The sequence below is a fragment of the Tenrec ecaudatus genome, chromosome X, assembly GCF_050624435.1.
Source record: "Tenrec ecaudatus isolate mTenEca1 chromosome X, mTenEca1.hap1, whole genome shotgun sequence".
NCBI lineage: Eukaryota > Metazoa > Chordata > Mammalia > Afrosoricida > Tenrecidae > Tenrec > Tenrec ecaudatus.
In genome coordinates, this window is record NC_134548.1 from 8532279 (window position 1) to 8553509 (window position 21231).

Here is a 21231-nt window from a genome sequence, read left to right on the forward strand (position 1 = left end):
GGGCTAAATTAACACGGGGCTTTCTTTTTCCTGAAGTCGTTCGTTTGGGGTCTTCTTTCTCATTGGCACCCAAGTGTAATATACTATAAAGTGATCCTGTGGTGCTCTTTCAATGTTTCCTTTTTCTTTTGAACCAATTCCAGGCTTAGGAAAATGTGGCAAGAATATTACAAGAACTCTGCTGTATTAACCACAGCGACTTGATACATAGTGTGGGCAGAAGTAGTCTGTCACACACACAGTTTCATAGGTCCTCAGGAGGACGCTTCACAGAGTTCTTGGAAAAAATGAATGACGTGATCATGGAATTTCTCCAGCAACTTTTTGAAGCTCCCTCATATTTATGTATAGATGTATATATACCATGAGAACGGTGAGACTTTGTGTCACATACTTTGGCTGTTGTATCAAGAGGGATCATTGCCTGGAGAAGAATATCATGCTAGGTAAAACAGGGTCAGTGAAACAGAAGAGGTCCTTCAGTGCGATAGATTGGCACAGCACCTGTAACAATGGACTCAGATAGAGCAACGATTGTGAGGAAGACCCAGTACGAGGCAGCGTTTGCTCTGCTGTACATAGAACTGGCTCGACAACCATCTGCATATATTTGCCTGTGTGCATACATGTATATGCTGTTTGTTTGTTTCTGAAAGTCACTTACACCAATCCTACTCCTTTACCCCCAAATACTTCAGTGTGCATTTCCTAAGAACCAGGGCACTTTCTTACATAGCCTTTCTACCATGGATACAACCAGGAATGGAACCTGGATAGATTACCATTATCTGCTCTACAGTGCAAACATCCAAATGTAACCAATTATCCCCAAAACATCTGTATAACAGCTTTGTTCATGAATGAGGTCCACTCCATGACCTCAGCTTACATTGCCTTGTCTTGTCTCCTCAGTGTTTTAGACCCGTGTTCAATCATTCTTTGACCTTCGTGGCCATGACAGTTCTGATGAGCACTGACCACTGTTTTGAAGAAGTCTCTCCATTTGGGTTCCTCTCTCATAATTAAACTAGGGAGATGCCTTTGGGCTGGAGGCTGAGATATGGGGGATTTTGTGTCCACTTCAGTCCGTGACTTCAGAAAGCACAAGATGTCATGAGTCATCTCATGTGCCTCCTGAAACCAGTTTGTCCCCAAAAGTAACTTGATTAAGGCAGTCTCCTCCAAATGGTTCCATTCTAAAGTTATTGCTTTTGCATTTATAATTAATATGTACATTTGCATAGAATCACATTGCAACTCCTCCATTCTCCTGTTCCTCCTCACTCACTGTGTGTGTGTGTTCATAATGAATTCTTGTCTGTAGCCATTATCATTGTGAGGATTGAAAATGATCATTTTTCTAATGCCATGATGTCTTCTTCACTTATTAGTTATTCCATTTCCCCTTCTCCTTTATTTATTTATTTATACATTCCTTTATTTGTGCTTAGATTTTTCTGAAATATTGTGATATTTATTGTGTTGGGATTATTCATTTCAAGGAGACACAACTCTCAGAAGGTAAGACTTTGCAGACTATGTACCTATCAGATTACTCTGGAATGCAGCCTCAGAGATCGAGGCTTTTGGGAATGAGGATCTGGCAGGGTGTGTTTCTAACAGACTCGATGTATCAAGTTTGATCTTTAGGGGGCATTCCTATATTTTTTTCTAAAACAGCTTCCTATTACTCTGTTACATCTCCCATGAAACAGTCAGAATCCACTTACCTCCTGCTTAAACATCTAACGTCAAAACTACAAAAAGCAAATGTGAGGCCAAACCACAGAAGGCAAGGCCTTCTCCCTTTGGCAGGGCCTCCCTGTACAGGGCCCCCTCAATTGAACCTCAAGTAAGGAAGAAAAGATGTGAGAAAAAACAAACCCCAAATCATGAAAACAAAGGAACTCATACACGGATATCTGTTTCACTAGTCTCAGTATTTTCTGGCATATTTAAAGGCTTTGCAATCTTTAGGAAGTGTAATAGGGAAAAAAGATTGATAGATGGAAGAAAAATGTTCACAAGAGGTGTGAGAGGTTAGCAATGGTAATATAAGTTCAAGTGCCAGTAAGTCTTGGAGAAGAAACATTTAGCCCAAGAAGGAAGAAACCAGAACCTCTAGAACATTCTAGAAGATGGGAGCTGCTTGACCTTTCCCTATGTCAGTGAGCTGTAGAAGAGATTTACAGTTCAGTAGGATGACACAGTTTCATAAAGATCACCCTGAGGCCATAGAAAAAAAGCAAATCCGCAGCACACATTACTTGGCAAGTAAAAAAAAAACAAAAAATATGTGGGGCTTTTTAGAAAGATTTCTACACAGAATAGTGAATTTTTCATGTTTTTGGATTCTTAAAATATTCAAATTTGGAATATTCTTAAAATATTCAAATCTGGTCCATTTACTTGTCTATAGTATTCACTGTTCTCCAATGGACCAGGTAACCCAGATATAAAAGGGGACAGGAACCATTTGACTGGAGGTTGAGCTGTGGATGAGTATTCCCCACATTCTACCCAGAACCAACCAAGCCCTATCACTGCAACTCAGAGCATCTGCTGAGCTGACCCGCAAATTGTTCTGAGTGTCACTTAGAGCGGAGGTTTGCCCTGCCTTTCTCTATCTTTGTATACCCAGTTGTTTAACAGGACGAGGCTCTAAAACCACTCTTACTCTACTCTGTTTAGAAGATCACAAGTTCATCAAAATTCTAGAAGAAGAATGCATCTGGGCTTGTATTGGAACTGAGTGACCTTTAAAGTAGACACATAGTGCTGCTAAGCACATTTCTGTTTTACATGTGTTTGCACTATTCTAAGATTGTTTATAGCGATTGCGCTTACATCCAGAGCACACCTTTTTTTTTACGGTAACTTTGTGAACAGAGTGAAGGTTTACAGAGCAGATCAGTTTTCTATTTAATCATTCGTACACATTTTGTTTCCTGTAATTGATTGCAATTCCTACAATATAACCTCGCTTATCTCACTCTCTCCGTGTCTGCTGTTTCCATTCTGCCCTCTTTCATGGCCCTTTTGAACTTTGCCCTTGGGTCAATACTGCCCTTTTGATTGTAAATGGTGGGTTATTCTAAAATGTGTGTACTTCCCAAGTGTTATTTTCCCCTCATGTAGACCTGTCTATTGTTGGCCTGAGCCTTGAGCTATGGGGGTCAGTTCTTGTTCACAATTGAAGGGTAACCAAGGGTCCACCAGTCTCTATGTCATCAGTAAGTCTTGTCTTACTTTTGATTTTGTGTTTTGTTCCATATTTCCCTCGCACTCAATCCAGGACTTTCTAATGTGATGCTTTTCAGAGCAGTTGGGAGTGGTAGGCAGGCCCCATCTAGTTCTTCTGAAGATGTCTATATTTTTATACCTGAGGGACTCATCAGAATTGTCAAACCTGTCCCCAGGATCTCACCTAGGGACTAGCAGAACACTGGTGACCTTTCCAAGTCCCCAGTCTGAGGATTGCATGGAAGATCGAACGGCCACCTGCAGCGGTCAGGGAGGGAAGTGGAAAGTCATGGGTCGTGAGTGACAGAAGCCAAAATAAAGCTACCGTCATCTTATACATCTGCCATTGCAAATATGAATGAGAATTTCTTTGCCTCAGATCCTCTACTTCTAAATGTCGTGTATCACAGAATGCCTGTGTAAAACATCATAAATAATAACCAATAATATAAGTCTCCAAAACTGAAACTCCAAACTCACTGCCATCAAGTCAAAGCTGACTCAGTGACCCGCTATAGGTTTCTGAGACTAAGTGTTTATGGGAGTAGAAAGCCCAGTCTCCGAGGAGCTGCTGGATGTTTTGAGCTGCCAACCGTGTGGATCACAACCCAATGTGTAACCACTACACCACCAGGGTTCTTTACTGTAAGTCTGGAGCAGTGCAAATGGTATCTGTATTTTTTCCAGTGTTGCAAACGGTATCCATATCTGTTGTTTTTAAGATGCTAAAAAGAGACGATTGAATTAAAGCAGAGAACAAAAGAGTCAGTAGAAGCAATATATGAAGGTAAATCTAAAAATATTGCTACTAGGGTGTCACTTCATGCATACATTGGTTTATTCCAAGCACAACATGTCTCTGTATTCAGTGGATGACTGAAAATAAGTTCTCTCAGCAAAGACCTTGTTGGGGGTGTGTGTTTGGCCAGGTTAACTAGTGTAATAAATCCAATGACACCCATATAAGAAATACAGTGGTACATGTATAAGAAAGAGCTTTGTATCACGAAATAATTAGATATCAACAGAGCATCTCAGCTCAGTCCAACTCAAGTCCATCAGACTCATGCAGCCACATGCAATGATGCTGAATGCCGGCCAACGGATGCAGAACCCTGTGGCTCCAAGGTCAGGGCAAACATGGCAGCTCTCCAGGTAGCCAGCCAGGAGCAAGCTGAAGGGGGACAGAGGGCCCTCCTGATGAGAAGGCCCCTCCCCCAAGGGGACAGCATCAGGTTGTGACCTGATTGACAGCTCTGACTCAGCCCTAGCCAGGAGTGTCTAGTTGACACAGATGTAACTACCACGGGGTGCCTGCAAGTATCGGTCCAGTGAAAACAGTGGGTGCTGAGGGGTATCTGGTGGACCAGTTCAATGCAAATCAGGGAAGTCAGCTCAGAAGGGGATGGCGACTGTTTTGGGGGTATCCCAAAGGGGTCATCTTGGTAGACTTCTCTAAGGTCACAGGTCAATCACAGGAACTTAATAGGGGGAAAACGTTAAGAAAATTGAAAATGGCACCAGGGAGGAAAAGGCCAGGCTTGCTTTCTATCATGAGGGGAACAAGAGCAGCTCTAAGTGGGAACCCTTGCCCTCCTACCCTACGGCCTTGATCTAGCCTTTCTGACTCCCTTTTCTTCCCCAAAGTCAATCCCCAAACGAAAAGGAATCCAATTTGAGTCTCCCAAGATTGCCTAAATTGCTGTTTTAACAAACATCTAAATCAAAGAGGGTAGGATGGTTCGGTGAAGGGTCAGAGAGATAGAAACACTGCCTTCAGGAAAATATAGACCCAGATGGAGAAAAAGTCGAGAGCCAATAGCTAGACGTTTTGGTATTTTTGCTTACTAAAGGTTTCTCTGATTTTGTAGCAATACGTTCAGGCTTACCTTCATATATTACATTACTGAGACAAAAATAAATGAAGCTACCAGGCTTTAATGAGGACAGTTCACCACTGATTAGGTCAACCATGAAGATGAAAACCAATTTCATTGATCATGTATAAATCTCCAAGTTATAATGACTACAAAATATTTTACAGAATATAACATATATATTAACAGTAAATACTAGTAATCCAGAATCTCCTACCTCATAATTATAATGGGTTGTGTGGACATCAACCTTTCCACTATCCATTAAGAAATAAATTGTTATTTTAGTGAATAGACAGGGGAATACTTAAAGAGAATGCACAATGTTTCCAAACATGTTCAGAGCAAAGGTTTCCTTCGTCACATGGAACATGTTTGTTGTAAATGAGCTTTCTCTAAGCTTCAAGTGCATCCCACCGGGACAGCTATTCAGCAAAACAATGGCCGCCATTAGCTTGTGTTACTGTATTTTAGGAAATGCACTTGAGAGTAATAAACGCATGATTAATACCAAAAATGTATGGTTAATTCAGACTTCACACTAACTCTCCAGGATCAGTCTGAACTAAATACATAATGTAATTAGCTGACAAATCACCTTGTCAAAAATTTCATCCAGAAAGAAGTCTGGTTAAATACAGGCTGGAACAGGGCTGGGGACAAATGTGCGAGCCACAACTCTCCGGAGAAGCGAAGGGGCTGCCTCCCCTTCCGGAGATGAAACAGGTTTCCAGGAGTCACAGCGACCTTGTGAGTGCTTTGTTGATACTGATTTTTCAGAGGAGGAACGGAAGTGCTGTGTTCTGAGGCCACTTGATTCGCATCTGGCCGAACCTAGTCAAAGCTGAAGCTGCTGCCTCTAAATTCTTTGAGCTCTAAAATGCTCTTTGCCTCTAAAATGCTTGCTTTCAAATTCATTCAGCAATTACAGTCATAGAAGAATGATTTAACCAAAAATGATTTCTCTGGTGCCTGTTACAATCCCGGCACCGTGTCCAGTGCTCTCCGTGCCCCCATACCTCAGAGGGATCTATAGAATGACCCTGGCCAGGCTGTCAACCTCTCAGGCCCCATCCTGGGCAACACTGGACAATCTCAAGGAAACCCAGACTGACCAAACCAAGAGTTTGCTCTTACTCTGATGGCCGCATCTCCAGCCTCGGGGCAGAGTTGCTACACAGAGCATTAGGATTGTAAGGTGAAGCAGACGCAAAAGGCTATATTGGGAGGGAAGAGCAGGGCCGAAACAACAGTTTCAGTGGTGGATGAAAATCCATCTGTCCAGAGCGTGTGCATAAGAACGTGCGTCGCTCAGCGTTGACACTATGGGCACTGGGATGCAAAGGGTGGATATAGTCTGCAGAAACCCGCCGAGGCACCTGCCCCTGTTTGATAGGAAGAGTCATTCTGCCTCTCATGGGAAGGAGTCACACAAAGTCTGAGATCGCTTTCATTTGAAAGCTGGGGACAAGGCGAGGAATAAAGCAAAGAAAGAAGGGAGAAACTTCCTATCATCTCTTCTAGCTCGGGAGTCGGTCTCCCACCCCTACACTCAGCCAACGCACCAGCAAAATATGCTTCAACGATGTGGTACTTCCGGTCCCCGTGCAGCTCTCAGCTTTCCATCCTGAAAGCCCCTCAGGTTCTTCACACGTGGCCTCCTGCACTGGCCTAACCCCACCCCACAGGACACCCTCGGTGGTAGGCGGCTCCTTTTCACATGTGAACAAACTAAAAGCCAGCCGGAATGACTCCCTGAAAGCTCTGCATTTTGACGAGCAGAGGCAGAGACCACTGGAGGAAATGGAGGCTTTCAATAGCTGCCATCCACCTAGAGACCTGCGGCACTGTGCCTCAGCACTGCTTGTACATCTCCACCAAACCTCGCTTCAGTGGGGAACGTAGTTCGAGCGACTCCTCTTTGTAGAGAAGAGAAAACGAGGCTGACAGAGTGTAAACAAAAACGGGCAGAGGGTTAGGCTGGGGAAGGCCAGGCCTCTGAAGTAGGTGGGAGCCTTCAACTCCAGTGCTGCCACACCCGTGACCTTGCTCATTTATCTCCTGGAGGTGCCTCTGTATGGCAACTAGGAAGAAGAGGAGGAGGAGGAGGAAGAGCTGACAGCAACCACCTGTGTATCAATGGCTTCCAAATTACCGGGCAGCAGTCCAAGCAGGTTTTCATGCTTAGCTCCTTCAATCCTCGCCACAAACCCTGTGAACACGCAGCATGTGTGTTGTCCCTGTTTTACAGAAGAAGAAACTGAGGCACAGAACGATTAACAGACTTGTCCTTTGAAGCGGAGAAGCGAGATTGGAACCCCAGGGAGCAGCTCTAGCAGACTGATGATGGATTAGCAATCATCTTGTGTCTTCATGTTCAATTGCAGCACCTGTGTTTTGGAAATTGTGCCCCCGAATTCTTAATTATTTTGACGAAAAGCTAAATATTGAAATAGCAGCTCGTGGCTGGATGTTTAGTGTTTTGTGTGGTCCCTGTGTTTGGGCAGGCAATTAAATACTGACTCGGTTCCAAGCTGCCTCCTGGAAACATTTCCACATTTAGCCTCCTTGTCTTTGAAGGGAAGGTTGAAATGCTGGGGAAGGGCCTGTCACCTGGTTCTCTAACACAGCTTGCTGCCAGCCCATTCTTTGACTTGCTGCGCCCTCTACTGGTCTCTTCACAGAGCTGCAACGATGTTGTTCAGGAGCGTTTTGGGCCAGAGCTGAAATACGACATAGCCCTGAGGCTGGCAGCATTACAAATGTACATTGCCACCGTGACCACCAAACAGACGCAGAAAATCTCCCTCAAGTACATTGAGTAAGTGTCGACGCTCAGCACCGCTTGCTGGGGTTAGCTGTGGAGCTTGTTTGGAGTGGTGTATTCGTAAACCAGAAGTGAAGTGTCAGACTACCGTGTTTCCAATGAAATGTCCATTTTTACATTCCAACAGGGATTTTGTTCAAAGTCAAGGGTTGGTCTCTGCGCCACTCCAACATCGGCCTTATTCTCACAGGTCCCTGTAACATGGCCCTACGGCTCCGTTTTACAGATGCGCAAACCGAGGCATGAGTCTCGCGGCTATTACCTAGAGGGGTTAGGATTCCATCCACGGGGCTACTGTTGGTGGGATGGACTGACACGCCGGCCGGGGCTCGGAAAGTGGTCCGACGAGCTAGAAAGGACCTTTGCTTGATCCCCATGCAGCCTCAAAAGTGACATGCTCAGGCCCCATTCGACCGGGAGGTCCTTGTAGGAAAGAAGCGCGACATTGCTGAGGAGGTCGCCACTCCAGCAAACTTGGTTTTGCCGATGGCGTGTGGTGTGCAAGAGGCAGGTACCCTATTTAACAGCGTCAGCACCCCTCCTTGGTCCAGGAAGATGCCCTCTTAGAAAAAGCCATTTGCTGGGCCACAACTATTTCCCACTCGGCTTTTCACTTCATCTGGCATTTGAACCAGCGGCGTGAGCAGCCTTCCAAGCCAACTCTCTGACCTTTCCTACTGCCGTGAACCCACCTTGACCTGGTTGAACATGATACAGCCACAACCTTCTCAGTTAAATAATATACCGAGCAGAAGCTAATGTCTATGCACTGTACAAATATTGTGGTCCCTATACAAGTGTGTTTAACACATACACACACTCTGTAAGAAATAACTAACTTGGTCGATAATCTTGCAGGATCTGTGGTCATGTTCCCATGACTAAATTTATTTACCCCGCTAACATTGAGTATTTTCGATACACTGACACTAGGACAGTAGAAAATGCCAATATGTATAAATCATCATCCTGATGGTCTAGTGGTAAACAAAACACATAGATATGAGAAGTCTTGATTTAAAATCATGATGCGAGTAGCATGATAAGGTAGCCCTTCCAGAATTCTTGAAAAAAATACATTCTGTCTTGGTTTGTTTCTTATATGGCTTCACTTCTGAGTGATGTTCGCATCTTCTGTCAATACCAATCTGGCTGGAGGGTCTTGAAGGCCATCCCTGAGTCCAAAATCAGAAGCCCCACCATCCCCAAGAATTTTCTCCAAGAATATTGACAAAAGATGTTAGCAGATATGCACTGGCTGGGAGGAAGGGGGAGAGTCACTGATGATGGTGGAGAAAGGACTTTGAGACCTCTTTCTAAAGAAGACAGGAAGAGTACGGACCAACAGAAAGAAACAGAGATGAGAATGGGCAACGAGGGAGGGAGAGACCGGTGTCTGAAATACAAGCTCAGATAGGTGTCTAAACTACTAGAGACTTACAGGTAGGTTTGATGAAGCAGTTGTCATCTCTTCCATTTCCATTGGTCCAAAATGCCTGGTTAGCATTCTCTCTGGAGAGCGAGGAATATGTTTCTTTTTATGTGACAACATATGTAGTCACGATCAAATAGAATGTTTTCAGAGTGTAAATTAAAAGTTGCTTCCTTAATTGGGGACTTGTCCACGTCTCCTGCCTTATCAAGGGCTCATTTGTTCTGACAAACATCAGAGGGCCATTTTTATCTCAGATAACTAATCATCACAAGAATGCGAAATTAAAGATGCACTCTTTATTGCAGGAAAGAATGGGGATTAGAGACTTTTCTTCCTTCTGCTGTGCTGCAAAGCATGAAAGAGAAGAACATAAAGAAAGCTCTTTCACACCTTGTCAAAGCAAATCAAAACTTGGTACCACCGGGTAAAAAGGTATCGCATTTGCATCTTAATAGAAAATAGATGTTAAAGAGAGAGATTTGCATGCATTTTTTAAATGTTTAAAATTAGCCTCTGGATAAAATACTTAGCACCATATTTCCAGAAGAAGTAGCGGGTTAGGACTTTTTAAAAATTGTTAGCACGTTTCCAATATTAATGAAAAAGTAAGCATCCTTATGAAAACACAATTCTTCCTTGTAAGCTAGAGAGAGACTTGCTGTGCTTTGCCTATGTCTGTTTCTGTGCATGTAGGAGAACATTTGGGTAACCTTTAAGACAGGCAAGGAACTTTTTTTTTTTTTTTTGGTGAAGGACCATTTTGATATTTATTTCCTTCACCGGCCATCAAACATTACCAGCTGAAAAATTAGCCCGCTACATTTGGTCAAACATTTAATAGGTTGGCTGGAACTGATTCTCTTTGGTGAGGTCTGAGGTATTAGCTGGTCTTGATGACTTCGTGGGTCCAATGTTCCCTATCCCTGTTCTAAAACCTGGTGATTAGAGGAGAGAATTGCACGATCATCTAAATTTCCATCATGCTCACTTGCCACTTCGGCCAGCTTAAATGCACAGATGCCACCAAAAGGTCCATACAGATAAGGTGGAATAATCCTTAAACCTCAATTTCTTTGCCTCGGCACTAATGACATGTAGGATGGATCATTCTTGTTTCATGAGGGCTTTCCTGTTTCTTGTAGGGGGTTAGTGACACCCCAGGCTTCTTCCCACTAGATACCAGTAGCACCCTCTCAGGTGGGAGGCCCAAATAGCTACAGACATGGCCCAATGCCCCTGAGAGCCAAACTGCCCCCTGGTGGAGAAGCACTGAATGAGGAGAACCACACTTTTGAGTGGAGGAGCAAATCATTTCATTCATCTTTATGAGTGCTAAAATCTCCTCTTTTTTATTAAGTATAAGAAATTCCAAGAACATTTTAAAATTCGCCGTTGGTCAGAAGAGGGAGGGAGGTATGGTTTATAGGTAGTAAAAAGCAATGCGTTGGGGAAAGTAGAAAGTGAAGAAGTAGTAAAACACCGGAAGGTCAAATGGGAAGCCATCTCACAATCCAAGAAGAGTTTGAAATTGGTAATTGATCCTGGTGAGGAGCCTCTGGGGACTGTAATGCATGTCTTGGTTTACTTGGGTAATTCTTTTGTTTTGGGATTAGAGTTGAGTCATTGTTACTGGCTTATTTGCATTTCATCCTCATCTTACCCTTTATGGTCTTTCTTTTGTTAACATGTCATCAGGTTCAACACACCTCTGACTTCCCAGTTTCTTGGGGATGGTGCCTCTGATCACAGTGAGCCATCATGGGCCAAGTTGTTTAAATTTCATTTCTTATAGTTACCCAGAGACCCATTTCTTATCAATGATTTATGGTTTTGTGCAAGCCTGGGCTGCTGGTCTTGTGGTCATTTAGATAACGGCATTAAAAGCAGTCTGTCAATCCTATTCTTCAAAGAAGGTTGCATTCTCCAGACAGGAGAATTGGAAAAATGCTTTGTTTTGTTTTGTCACCACCACCACCACCACCACCAACCACCCCCCCCACACACACACATGACATTCACTGCTACCGGGTTAATTCTGACTCATAGTGACCCTATCAGCTAAGGTAGAGCTGCCCCCATGGGTTTCTGAGTGTGTAGCTCTTTAGTAGAAAGCCTCATCTTTATCCCTCCCACAGAGCCACAGGTGGTTTGGAACTGCTGGCCTTCAGGTTAGCAACCCAACATATAACCACTACTACACCAGGGCTCCAGTGCCTGTGGCAATGGGCTATGAGTTGAGCTTTTAACCTCAAGATTAGCTGTTCCAACCTACCAGTTGCTTTAGAGGATAAAGAAGTGGCTGTCTGCAACCTTAAAGATGTAAAGTCTCAGAAATCCACAGGGGTAATTCTACTCTGTCCTCCAGGGTCACTATGAGTCAATCAACTCCATAGAAGTGAGTGTGATTTGGGTTTTTTGGTTTGCGTTTTTTTTTTCAAAGACATGGAGGTCATCATGAGTGGGAACTGACTCCACAGCAAATAACAACCACAAAGGATGGATACGTGGTGCTAAATAACAGTGACACAAAGGGCAGTCCATTAGGGTATAGTTAGAAAATGAGATGGCAATTTACCTGGGGTTGATGACAGCATTTCACAGTCATTGACTCATCATGGTGATTTACACCTTGGTGGACATGTTTGCCCCTAATAAACACTCCAGACACATTCACTACAAAACATCAGCTTTCTTCCCTTTTTTTAAAAAAAACCAAACACAATTTTTATGATGTGGGAGCATACATTTTTAAGTTTTTATAAAGAGAACTGGTACCTGGATAGAATATCATTTGTTAATAATATGTGAAATGCAATAGTCTTCCAGGATTGAGTTCGTAAAACAGGGGCTTGTATCAGAAGTTTAAATATCTTCACAATGATCAGAGCTCAGAGAGCTACTTTTCCATGAAAACTTGCAAACACTTTAAGAAACCTGAGAGGGGAAGGATATGTGCCCTTTGAAAGGCTTTACATCAGTTACAGGTGTGAATACAGACAGTCCCCAGGCTATCACTGAGAAGAGAGATCTCAGATACACTCTTTAGTATGTCTTTAAGTAAAATCTGTAGGTGAGGCAGAACAGCTGCCAATGGTCCTTCCGTATCCCTAAATAAGCAAAGTCCTCAAGTCTTTTCCATGACGTAAAAGCTGCTCCTGCAGCAAATGACGGCGATTGTGAGTAGTGTGTTGGGAGTTCAATTGTTTCAAAGGGAAGGTGCATTTACACAATATTAAAGGGCCAGCACCAGCTGAGTTGAGTTATTGAGTTGCGTTGAGTTGGCTGTCAGAGTTTCAAAACCCTTAGGACTTACCAGACTCAAAACAGCTTCCACAGTGGAAGCACTACAGGTGAACCCCTCCCCCCACCCCTGATATGGGAGTTGTAAAAAGCCAGCCTTTGCCCCTAATTGCAATGGAAAAGCTTCAGTTACCCCTCTCAAAATCTCCCTATGAAGATACGTTTCCGTGGAACATGTGATCATTTTGTTTCAGGCTGTTGACTGTCCCGGCTTAGCCACCAGACTTACGGAGTCAGTCCTCCAGGGAGCTCCCTCCAAATACATAGCATGTTAATCCTGCTGTCCTTTTGTAGTCGTTCCTCGGGAGACCAAATATGTAGCGATGTACTTCTACTCTTAATGAAGCGGCCTTGTCACACCCCATCTCCTCTGCAGTCGACTCATCCTTTTGCACTCTGGTTTTCAGCTGGACCCCAGCTCACGTCACATTCAAAGGAGTTAACACCAGAGCTTTCTCTTCTCTCCACAGCTCTCTGCACTGCAAGCCAAGGTCCATTACCTCAAGTTCCTGAGCGACCTTCGACTGTATGGAGGCCGCGTGTTCAAGGCAACGTTAGTGGTAATTTCCCGGCCTTGCTTTTTCTCAGATGCCATGGGAGCTTGCAAAATGCCACTGCATTGGCTGCCTTGAGTGAGCCGCCGCTGATGACAAAGCAAACCAGCTGTGAAGTTTTCCCAGCCTTCATTTCTCATCGACTTCCCCACAGCCTGAACATATCAGAGGAAATGTTAGACTAGATAACACCACTGCTGAACGGCCTAGAAAAAGAAATGGTGACTCTCACCAAGAGAACCAAAGGAATTTCACAATGGGCTTCTCTGAAATCATTGACTCCAGCAGAGCTGTCACATTAAATAGATTATAAACTCAAACTCCTCTGTAGAGCCTGTTGTGATTACACATATACTGTGCTCTGATAAGACTGACTTTTAAAATTACTCCCAATTTAGCATCACCTTGATGCAGTCATATGCCTGAATTTTGGAAATGTAGGAATTAATCAAATCACGGCTCTGACCCAGTTCATTCTGGCTCTACCCCCTGCTGAGGACTTGCATTGCCCAGAGATTCTTGAATCAGAATCTACATGTCGACAAGATTCCCAGGTAGGTCTCTCGTAAACAGAAGAGTCACCTGGGGAATCTTATCCAACTAAAATGTAGCAAAATGTGGACAGAAGAATCACCTGGGATCTAGAAGATGCACCTGAGGATGTTGTCAAACTGTAGACGCCGGTGCCTTATCCCAGGGGTAGAAATGGAACTCCTCAGCAGGGAGGTGAAACCAGAAGCAACTAGCTGGAAAGCAAAAGTACACCAGAACAGGAGCCTGGTGACCCAATGGTTAAGTGAGCGGCTACTGACTGAAAGCTTGGTAGTTTGAAACCTATCTAATCAGTCCAAGGGAGAAAAGGCCTGAGAAAAGGCTTCCACCAAGTCTCTAGCCAAGGAAACCCAATGGGACAGTTCTACTCTGGCGTGTAGGATCACCTGGGAGTAGAGCAGGAATGGACCTGGCAGCATGCAATAACAACCACAGTACAATAGAACGCAGAACTGCTTTCTCAAGAAACTGTAATATTATACAAACAGGCTCTCGGCGTCAACTCTGCATGGTGCCTCAGAGGTCAAGTACGCTTATATTTTGCCACTGTCCCTTTCTCAGCAGGCAGAAAAGCGCTCAGAAGTGACTCTCCTGGTTGGGCCCAGGTATGGCATAAGCCATGTCATCAACACCAAAACCAATCTGGTGGCTCTTTTAGCTGACTTCAGCCACGTCAACAGGATCGAAATGTTTACCGAAGAGGAGAGCTTGGTGAGGGTGGAGCTCCATGTGCTAGATGTGAAGGTAGGCCTTTTGGGGGTCAACTATGTCCTTGATTTCAATAGCTAATATCTGTTCTTGCTGCTGTTGTTCCCAAAAGCAACAAAGATAGGAGGTGGCACAGAAAAAATGCACCCAGTGCAGGCAAGCTCACTGTTCTTCCCACTCAAGCCATTTTCTATAGGCTAAAGTAGTACTGTAATCTTTATGTGTTGGGCTGTGATCCTCATGGTCAGCAGTTCAAAACCACCAACATCTCTGAGGAAGAAAGACTGGGCTTTCTAGTCCTGTTAAGGTGCAGTCTCTGAGACCCACAGGGGGTCACTATGAGTCAGCATTGATTTTGTAGCAGTGAGAGGAACCTTCGTGGAGAAAACAGCCTGGACCAGAGGGAGTTGATGACTCCATAAGAAGACCCCAGCCAGGAGGGAGCCATCTCACTTTCATGCTCATCAAGGTGGATGTAGCATAACAGAATCTGAGAACGATGACCTAGAATCTAGATTCTAGATAGAAAGCAACTCAGAAAGCATTACTCTGCTTTGTGCTAGGAAGAGATGATCGTGAGAGAGACAAGTAGAGCTCCGAAATCTTGACAGTGCCTCGTGGATTCATGTGCCAAATCCAGGAGGGCTCAAATTGACCTCATTGCAAGCTGAATGAAGGGGGGGGGGTTGGAATACCTTGCCAAGTCCATGACCAACGATCCTGAGAGAAGTAGACCCATCGTGGGAACATGGCCGAAGGAAGGCTGAGTTGGATGTAATCAACAAATAAGTAATCTGTTCCAAACAAAAATGAATGAGACCTGTTGGCTTCTTGTCTCTCTGTATAGATTCTGGGTGGCAACACCACAATGTAGTCATTTCAAGAGAGGCTGGGCAGCCAACAGTAGACCTCCACTGAAGTAGGAAGAAAAGACGACTCAATGAGCAGTACAGGACTCTAGATGGCAAGTTAGATTCTTCTGGGGCAGGTGTTGATCTTGACCAGTGTCCTGCACATGGTAATGAAAACAAGAGGCCCATTGCTCCACAGTTTTCTGCATCTCTGGGAGGCTCTCCTGGCTGACTTCCCTTATTAGTCCCTCCCTTTGTGTCTTTTGCAATAAGAGCACACCAACTAGTCCAATCTTCGAAACTGAATGGCAGTAATTGCTTCCATCAAACACGTCCTTCCCCAAATGCCCAGGATCCATGCCCAATGACATGATAATCACATTGTTGGCAGAAAGTTCTAGCAAGGCCTTTGCTCATCTCCCATCTATGTTTTACCCTCCTGTGAATTTGCGATTATTTTTTAAACATCTTCTTTCTGGACCACTGTAACACTTTCAGTTTAATCGTAAGCAGTAATTCCCACATGATTTTTTTTTTTACTTCCCTTCAACACTAATTTTCATGAGCTCCAAAGGTAACCTTCCTGTCATTCTCAGACTTCAAGTTCACATCCCTTAACTGCCTTTTCCCCAACCACTCTTTCAAATGCTAATAACTATTTGGAAAGTAGCCCATGTTTGGGTTGGGTTGGCCTTGGTTGTCCATTCCAGCATCTCCTGAATGGTTTTTCCAATAAGGTTCTGTGCATTGTGCCTGACTTTTACCACCCTCAGCCCCATTTGTGATTCTCCAATGAACAATTTGTCCATTAACTCCCTTTGTTTACATTTCATAAGCATAAATGAAGCTGTTGACATTTGAGGGAGATCATGAAGGATAGGTGGATGGCGTTAATCAAAATGTTCTCTTTCATGTAGCCCATCACACTCCTGATGGAATCATCAGATGCCATGAACCTGGCCTGCTTGACAGCGGGATACTACCGTCTGCTTGTGGATTCTAGGAGGTCAATATTTAATATGGCCAACAAGAAAAACAATGCCGGAAGCCAGGAAACAGGTATTCTCTCCTAGACCAATGAAGCACAGGCTACCCTCCCACAGCCCAACCAAAATCAGCAGGAAGGGTAGTTTCTGAAAAACAGAAATTCTCCTTAAAAAATCGGATGCCCAAGTTTCACCCAGCTTCTGCCACAGATTGCCTTGCCTCATCCTTAAAGCAGTCGTGACCCTGAGACTTCAAATGGAATAAGCTCATTGGGGTCTGTGAGCAGCTTGCTTCTGGGCTGTTCTCTCCTTAATGGGCCTCATCCCAAGTCACCTCGGCACCTGCCACTGCAAACAAACCTTCCCCCAAGATCCTTCCGACCCAGAGACATTGGCTGTTGCCCAAGGCTTTGACTTGAATTATTTAAAAGAGAATTCCTCCACCCTGGCAGCCATCTTGCTTCAGCAGCAGAAACATCCAAATGCCAAAGAAAGTGAATCATTCACATCAGCCACTTAACGATGAACCCAGAGCTCCCAAATGAGGTCAGGGGAGGCTCACCTTTGATGAACATGATAGGACTGCTGTTTTCATTTGTTCAGGGGGGTTATTTTATTCTTCATGAGTGACTACCTTTGATAGCACTGGGAATTAGAGGTGGTCTGCTGTTCATCCATTTGGACATGAGACATGGGGGGAGACCAGGTCTGTTGAGGACTTGGTTTGCAGAAAATCTCAAATGTAATAGCCATGCCCCCCTCCTTGCAAAATGATGCCACTGACAAGGTCTGTGATGCCTGTCACTGTTGTAGCCAAGCACAGAGGCCTGGTGTTCCTTTCTGCAAACACTTGCCAGAAGGAAGCAGCTGGGTCCAGGCCTCCCAAAGCCGCTTCCAAAATTCAGTGAAAGGCAAGCAAGTTAGAAACCTTCAACTCTGTAGCCAGTGGATGGAATGTTTCCCGGGAGTGTTGCAATGCACAGAGGCTTCAGCAAGGGGACAAAGGAGGCCTGATTCGCCCACACGGGAGGCATCCTGTCACGCCCTCAAGTCACTCCACTCCTTATCGTAAAGGCTGCGCTTTCCCAGGTGGTTTTGCTCCTCCAAACTGGCTGAATTAGAACAGTCGCAAGTGAAAACAAGAATTTGACTGCAAAGAGGGTAGGCGGGGCTGCTGCATTTTGTTTTTGCCGCAACTCAAGTCTTAGACGAGATCTTAAACCCTAGCACTGGTCCCACACTGATAAACAGCAGGCTAGCTCTATGTCCCCCCGTGTCACTGTCTTCTGTCTATAGGGAACATTTTAAAAGGTGACTGGTGAACAGCAAAGGGGGATGGGAGGCAACTTAATCCAAACTAAGAGAAAGAAATGGTTAAGAATAGATAGAGAAGAAACCTAAGGCCAAACTCACTGCCATTGAGTAGATATTAATTCACAGCAGGGTTTCTGAGACTATAACTCTTCACAAGAGCAGAGAGACTCATCTTCCTTCTGAAGACTGGCTAGTGGTTTTGAACCACAAGTTTTGCGGTTAGCAACCCAACACCAACAAGGGTCTTTGAGAGAGAACTGGGAGGGAGAGGCAAGAGGTGGTGAAGGTGGGCTGGGCTTCAGTTCGCTGAGTTTTTCTGTCAGCTCTTTGTCTCACGGAGCTGGGAGATTCTGCAGACTTTAGCACTGACCTTGGCCATTGCGAAGGGTAGTTCTGCAATTTGCCACAATCAATTTCTGCCTTTTATTTTCAAATCTTAGTATTGATCTCAAGATTATAAACCTTTTGACCATGGACTGTTAAAGTTATACAGATGTGCGAAGAAAATGGAATCTACCATTCTAAAAAGGGTGCCCAGACCTTGGTTCCATCTAATGTATAGGGGCCGATGACGCAAGGTTTAAGAAACCGTTGAAAGGGCCAGCCTTCTTTAGAGAAAGTATTATGACCATGGGGAAAGAATGCATCATTGAGCGCTCAGTGAGGTCTTCCAGTTCTGTAGAGGGAAGGAGGGGTTGAGCAAACGTCCCAGCTACCTCTCCCCACGCTCTGAGGGAAAAGAGGGGAGAATGAACACAAGAGGGAGACAGCATCCTCCAAAAAGAAGCTTGTAAGCCTGAGCAAACCCGGGCGGTAGCATTCTTCAGTGGCAGAAATCCCTGGGTCTGTTCTTTTTGTTTTTCTGTAAGAACTCCCGAAGGATCTCCCGAGACCCAAGAAAGGTGAAGAGACAAGTTCCCTCCTAGGCTCCTCTCTCCAACAGTGTCGCACAGTGCGGGCCCCAGTGTCCAACCACAGTGTTCCCCAGCTCATTGGCTGGCTGTCAAGATTCAGAGTATGCTTTCCTCTTGCCACAAAGTGCTCCTAAACCTTAGTTTGGGTCTTCTAATAAGCAAGAGGAAGCCCTGATTTCCTCTTTTCTGTCTTAAAAATCAACTTTCAAGCACTCTCAAAATGCCTGACCCCGCATATTGCTATACCTCTGGGCCCTAGCAGGGTCTGAATAGCCATTAGCTTGCTGGTTACAAGCTGATCTGTTGCCTTTTCTTGTTGGCTTAAACCTGAAGTCAGCAAACTCTAGCCCCTGGACCAAATCCTATTTTAGGAAAGAAAATTGTATTGGAACTCAGCCACACCCATTGTATTAGTCTCCTGCGGGTGAACAAAGGCTCACAAATGGGGTCGCTAAAGTAAGAGATATGTATTCTTTCATAATTCTGGAGCTCAGAAACGTGAAACAAAGTGTCAGAAGAGCTGCCCTCCCTCAGCAGACGGTGGGGGAGAGTCCTGCCTTGCCTCTTCCAGCTTACCGAGGTTGTCATCACACCAATCTCTGCCTCCATCTTCCCATGGCTTTCCCTTCTCTGTGTGTCCTTTTCTCGGCTCTCATAAGCATGCTGGTCACTGGATTTAGGGCCCACTTGGAGAAGCCAGGATGACCCCATCTTGAGATCCTTAGCTGCAAAACCCTTTTGCCAAACAAGTTCATATTTACAGGCCCTCGAGAACATAACTTTTGGGGGCCACCACTCAACCCACGACATGGACGTGCATTCTTTTATGTTTCATCTGGAACTGCTTTACAGTGACAGCAGCAGGACTGAGTAGTTGCTCAGCCGAGTAGCTGGTCCACCAAACATAAAAGATTCACCACCTGACCCTTCTTTTGTAGAAAGAGTTCGCTAACACCTGGCCTAAACCCAGAGATGTAACACAGAATTCACTGAACTTCTCTCCCTCCCCCAAGCAATCCAGACTCCCAACAGATGTGTACACATAGCTTCACATGCACACGTAATGCAGTCATAGTCTGAGGTTTTATGGTTGTTAATAAGACAATGCTCCACCACCCCCCCATAAGATGTATGTATTATCAGGAAAGATGCAAATATCATCAGTGCATAACTTAATGTCTTTGAAATGATCCATTTTACTCACTGCATATATATGCATATTAATATGACAATGTGTGCTATTCAGTATTTTTTTCTTTTTTTACATTTTATTAGGGCCTCATACAACTCTTATCACAATCCACACACATACATACATCAATTGTATAAAGCACAACCGTACATTCTTTGCCCTAATCACCCTCAAAGAATTTGCTCTCCACTTAAGCCCTGTGCATCAAGTCCTCTTTTTGTTATTCCCCTCCCTCCCCGCTCCCCCCTCCCTCATGAGCCCTTGATAATTTATAGATTGTTATTTTGTCATATCTTGCCCTATCCGGAGTCTCCCTTCCCCCACTTCTCTGCCGTCCATCTCCCAGGGAGGTCACATGTGGATCCTTGTAATCAATTCCCCCTTTTCAACCCACTCACCCTCCACTCTCCCAGCCTCGCCCCTCACACGCTGTTCAGTATTATGTACTATCTTAGTCTCTTAATGCTCCTATAATAGAAATACCACAAGTGGGTGCCTTTAATGAGCAGAAACTTATTTTCTCACAGTTTAAGAGATAGACATTGGCTCCAGGGAAGGCTCTCTCGGCCAGTTCTCTCAGCTCCTATTCCGGAATTCCTTGTCAACCTCTATGTGGCACCAGTCTTTCCTCCATTTGTGTTTGCTTCTGACCCGAAACCACTCCGTTTATATATCAGAAGTGATTGGCTTATGACATTGGCATAGCCTTACGGACATAACAAAGGAAACACTATTCCCAGATGGGATTACATGTACTGGGTTTATCACAAAATTTGGTGGGGTGGGGACGGGGGACACGTTGCAACTTATAGTATGTCCATGCTCTCATTTGTGGGAAGCAATAACCTCTTTGGTAAAACTGCCATCTGTTGCATTTCTCCAACATGCCTTGTATATCTCATGTCAGTGTTCTCCAAGCTTAGGTCACCAGACACTTGGGGGGGGGGGGGAGTCGCTGGGAGAATGGTGTGACTCTAAGATTTGCTACAATGGTTACATATCCTGTCTTCAAAATGTTCCCTCTGAAATTGACACAAACAATATTGGCAGCCAAACCCGTTCTCTGTCTTGTTAAATGTCAGAGATGAATCTCGACATCAAAATTCCCCCTTGGAAACTCCTGGAGGAAGACGCAAAACACTAGTGTTAAATGAGAGTTTCTCAGTTTGAATTCATGAAGCCCATCAAACAAATCTTCAGGAGTCTCCCTGATGCAAGCCAAACCTGAGGTTTGTCAAATGATCAGCTATACTTAGAAATAGCAGAGAGAACTATATTGCCTGTGAATGCTCTACCTTATGCATTATGTTTATAAATATATATATATAAACACGTAGGTAGAATATACATCTACACATACAAGCATGCATACTGACATTTGCACATGAATATATCATACCCACTAGAATACAAAGAGGCTGAAGAAAGAGGTTATCAGGATATCTATTACAATATTTACTTGAATTTCCTAAAAGAAG

General features: G+C 44.3%; 1 protein-coding gene across 1 annotated transcript in view; it reads left to right on the top strand.

The window, feature by feature from the left end:
* The window catches only part of FRMPD4 (FERM and PDZ domain containing 4), a 319295-nt gene that overhangs the window by 290064 nt on the left and 8000 nt on the right, over positions 1 to 21231 (top strand). The window contains exons 10-14 of the mRNA XM_075539161.1: positions 7805 to 7941; positions 9688 to 9814; positions 13153 to 13242; positions 14350 to 14532; positions 16265 to 16406. Of these exons, the coding sequence (XP_075395276.1) occupies positions 7805 to 7941; positions 9688 to 9814; positions 13153 to 13242; positions 14350 to 14532; positions 16265 to 16406 (679 nt within the window). The remainder of the gene's footprint in view (positions 1 to 7804; positions 7942 to 9687; positions 9815 to 13152; positions 13243 to 14349; positions 14533 to 16264; positions 16407 to 21231) is intronic.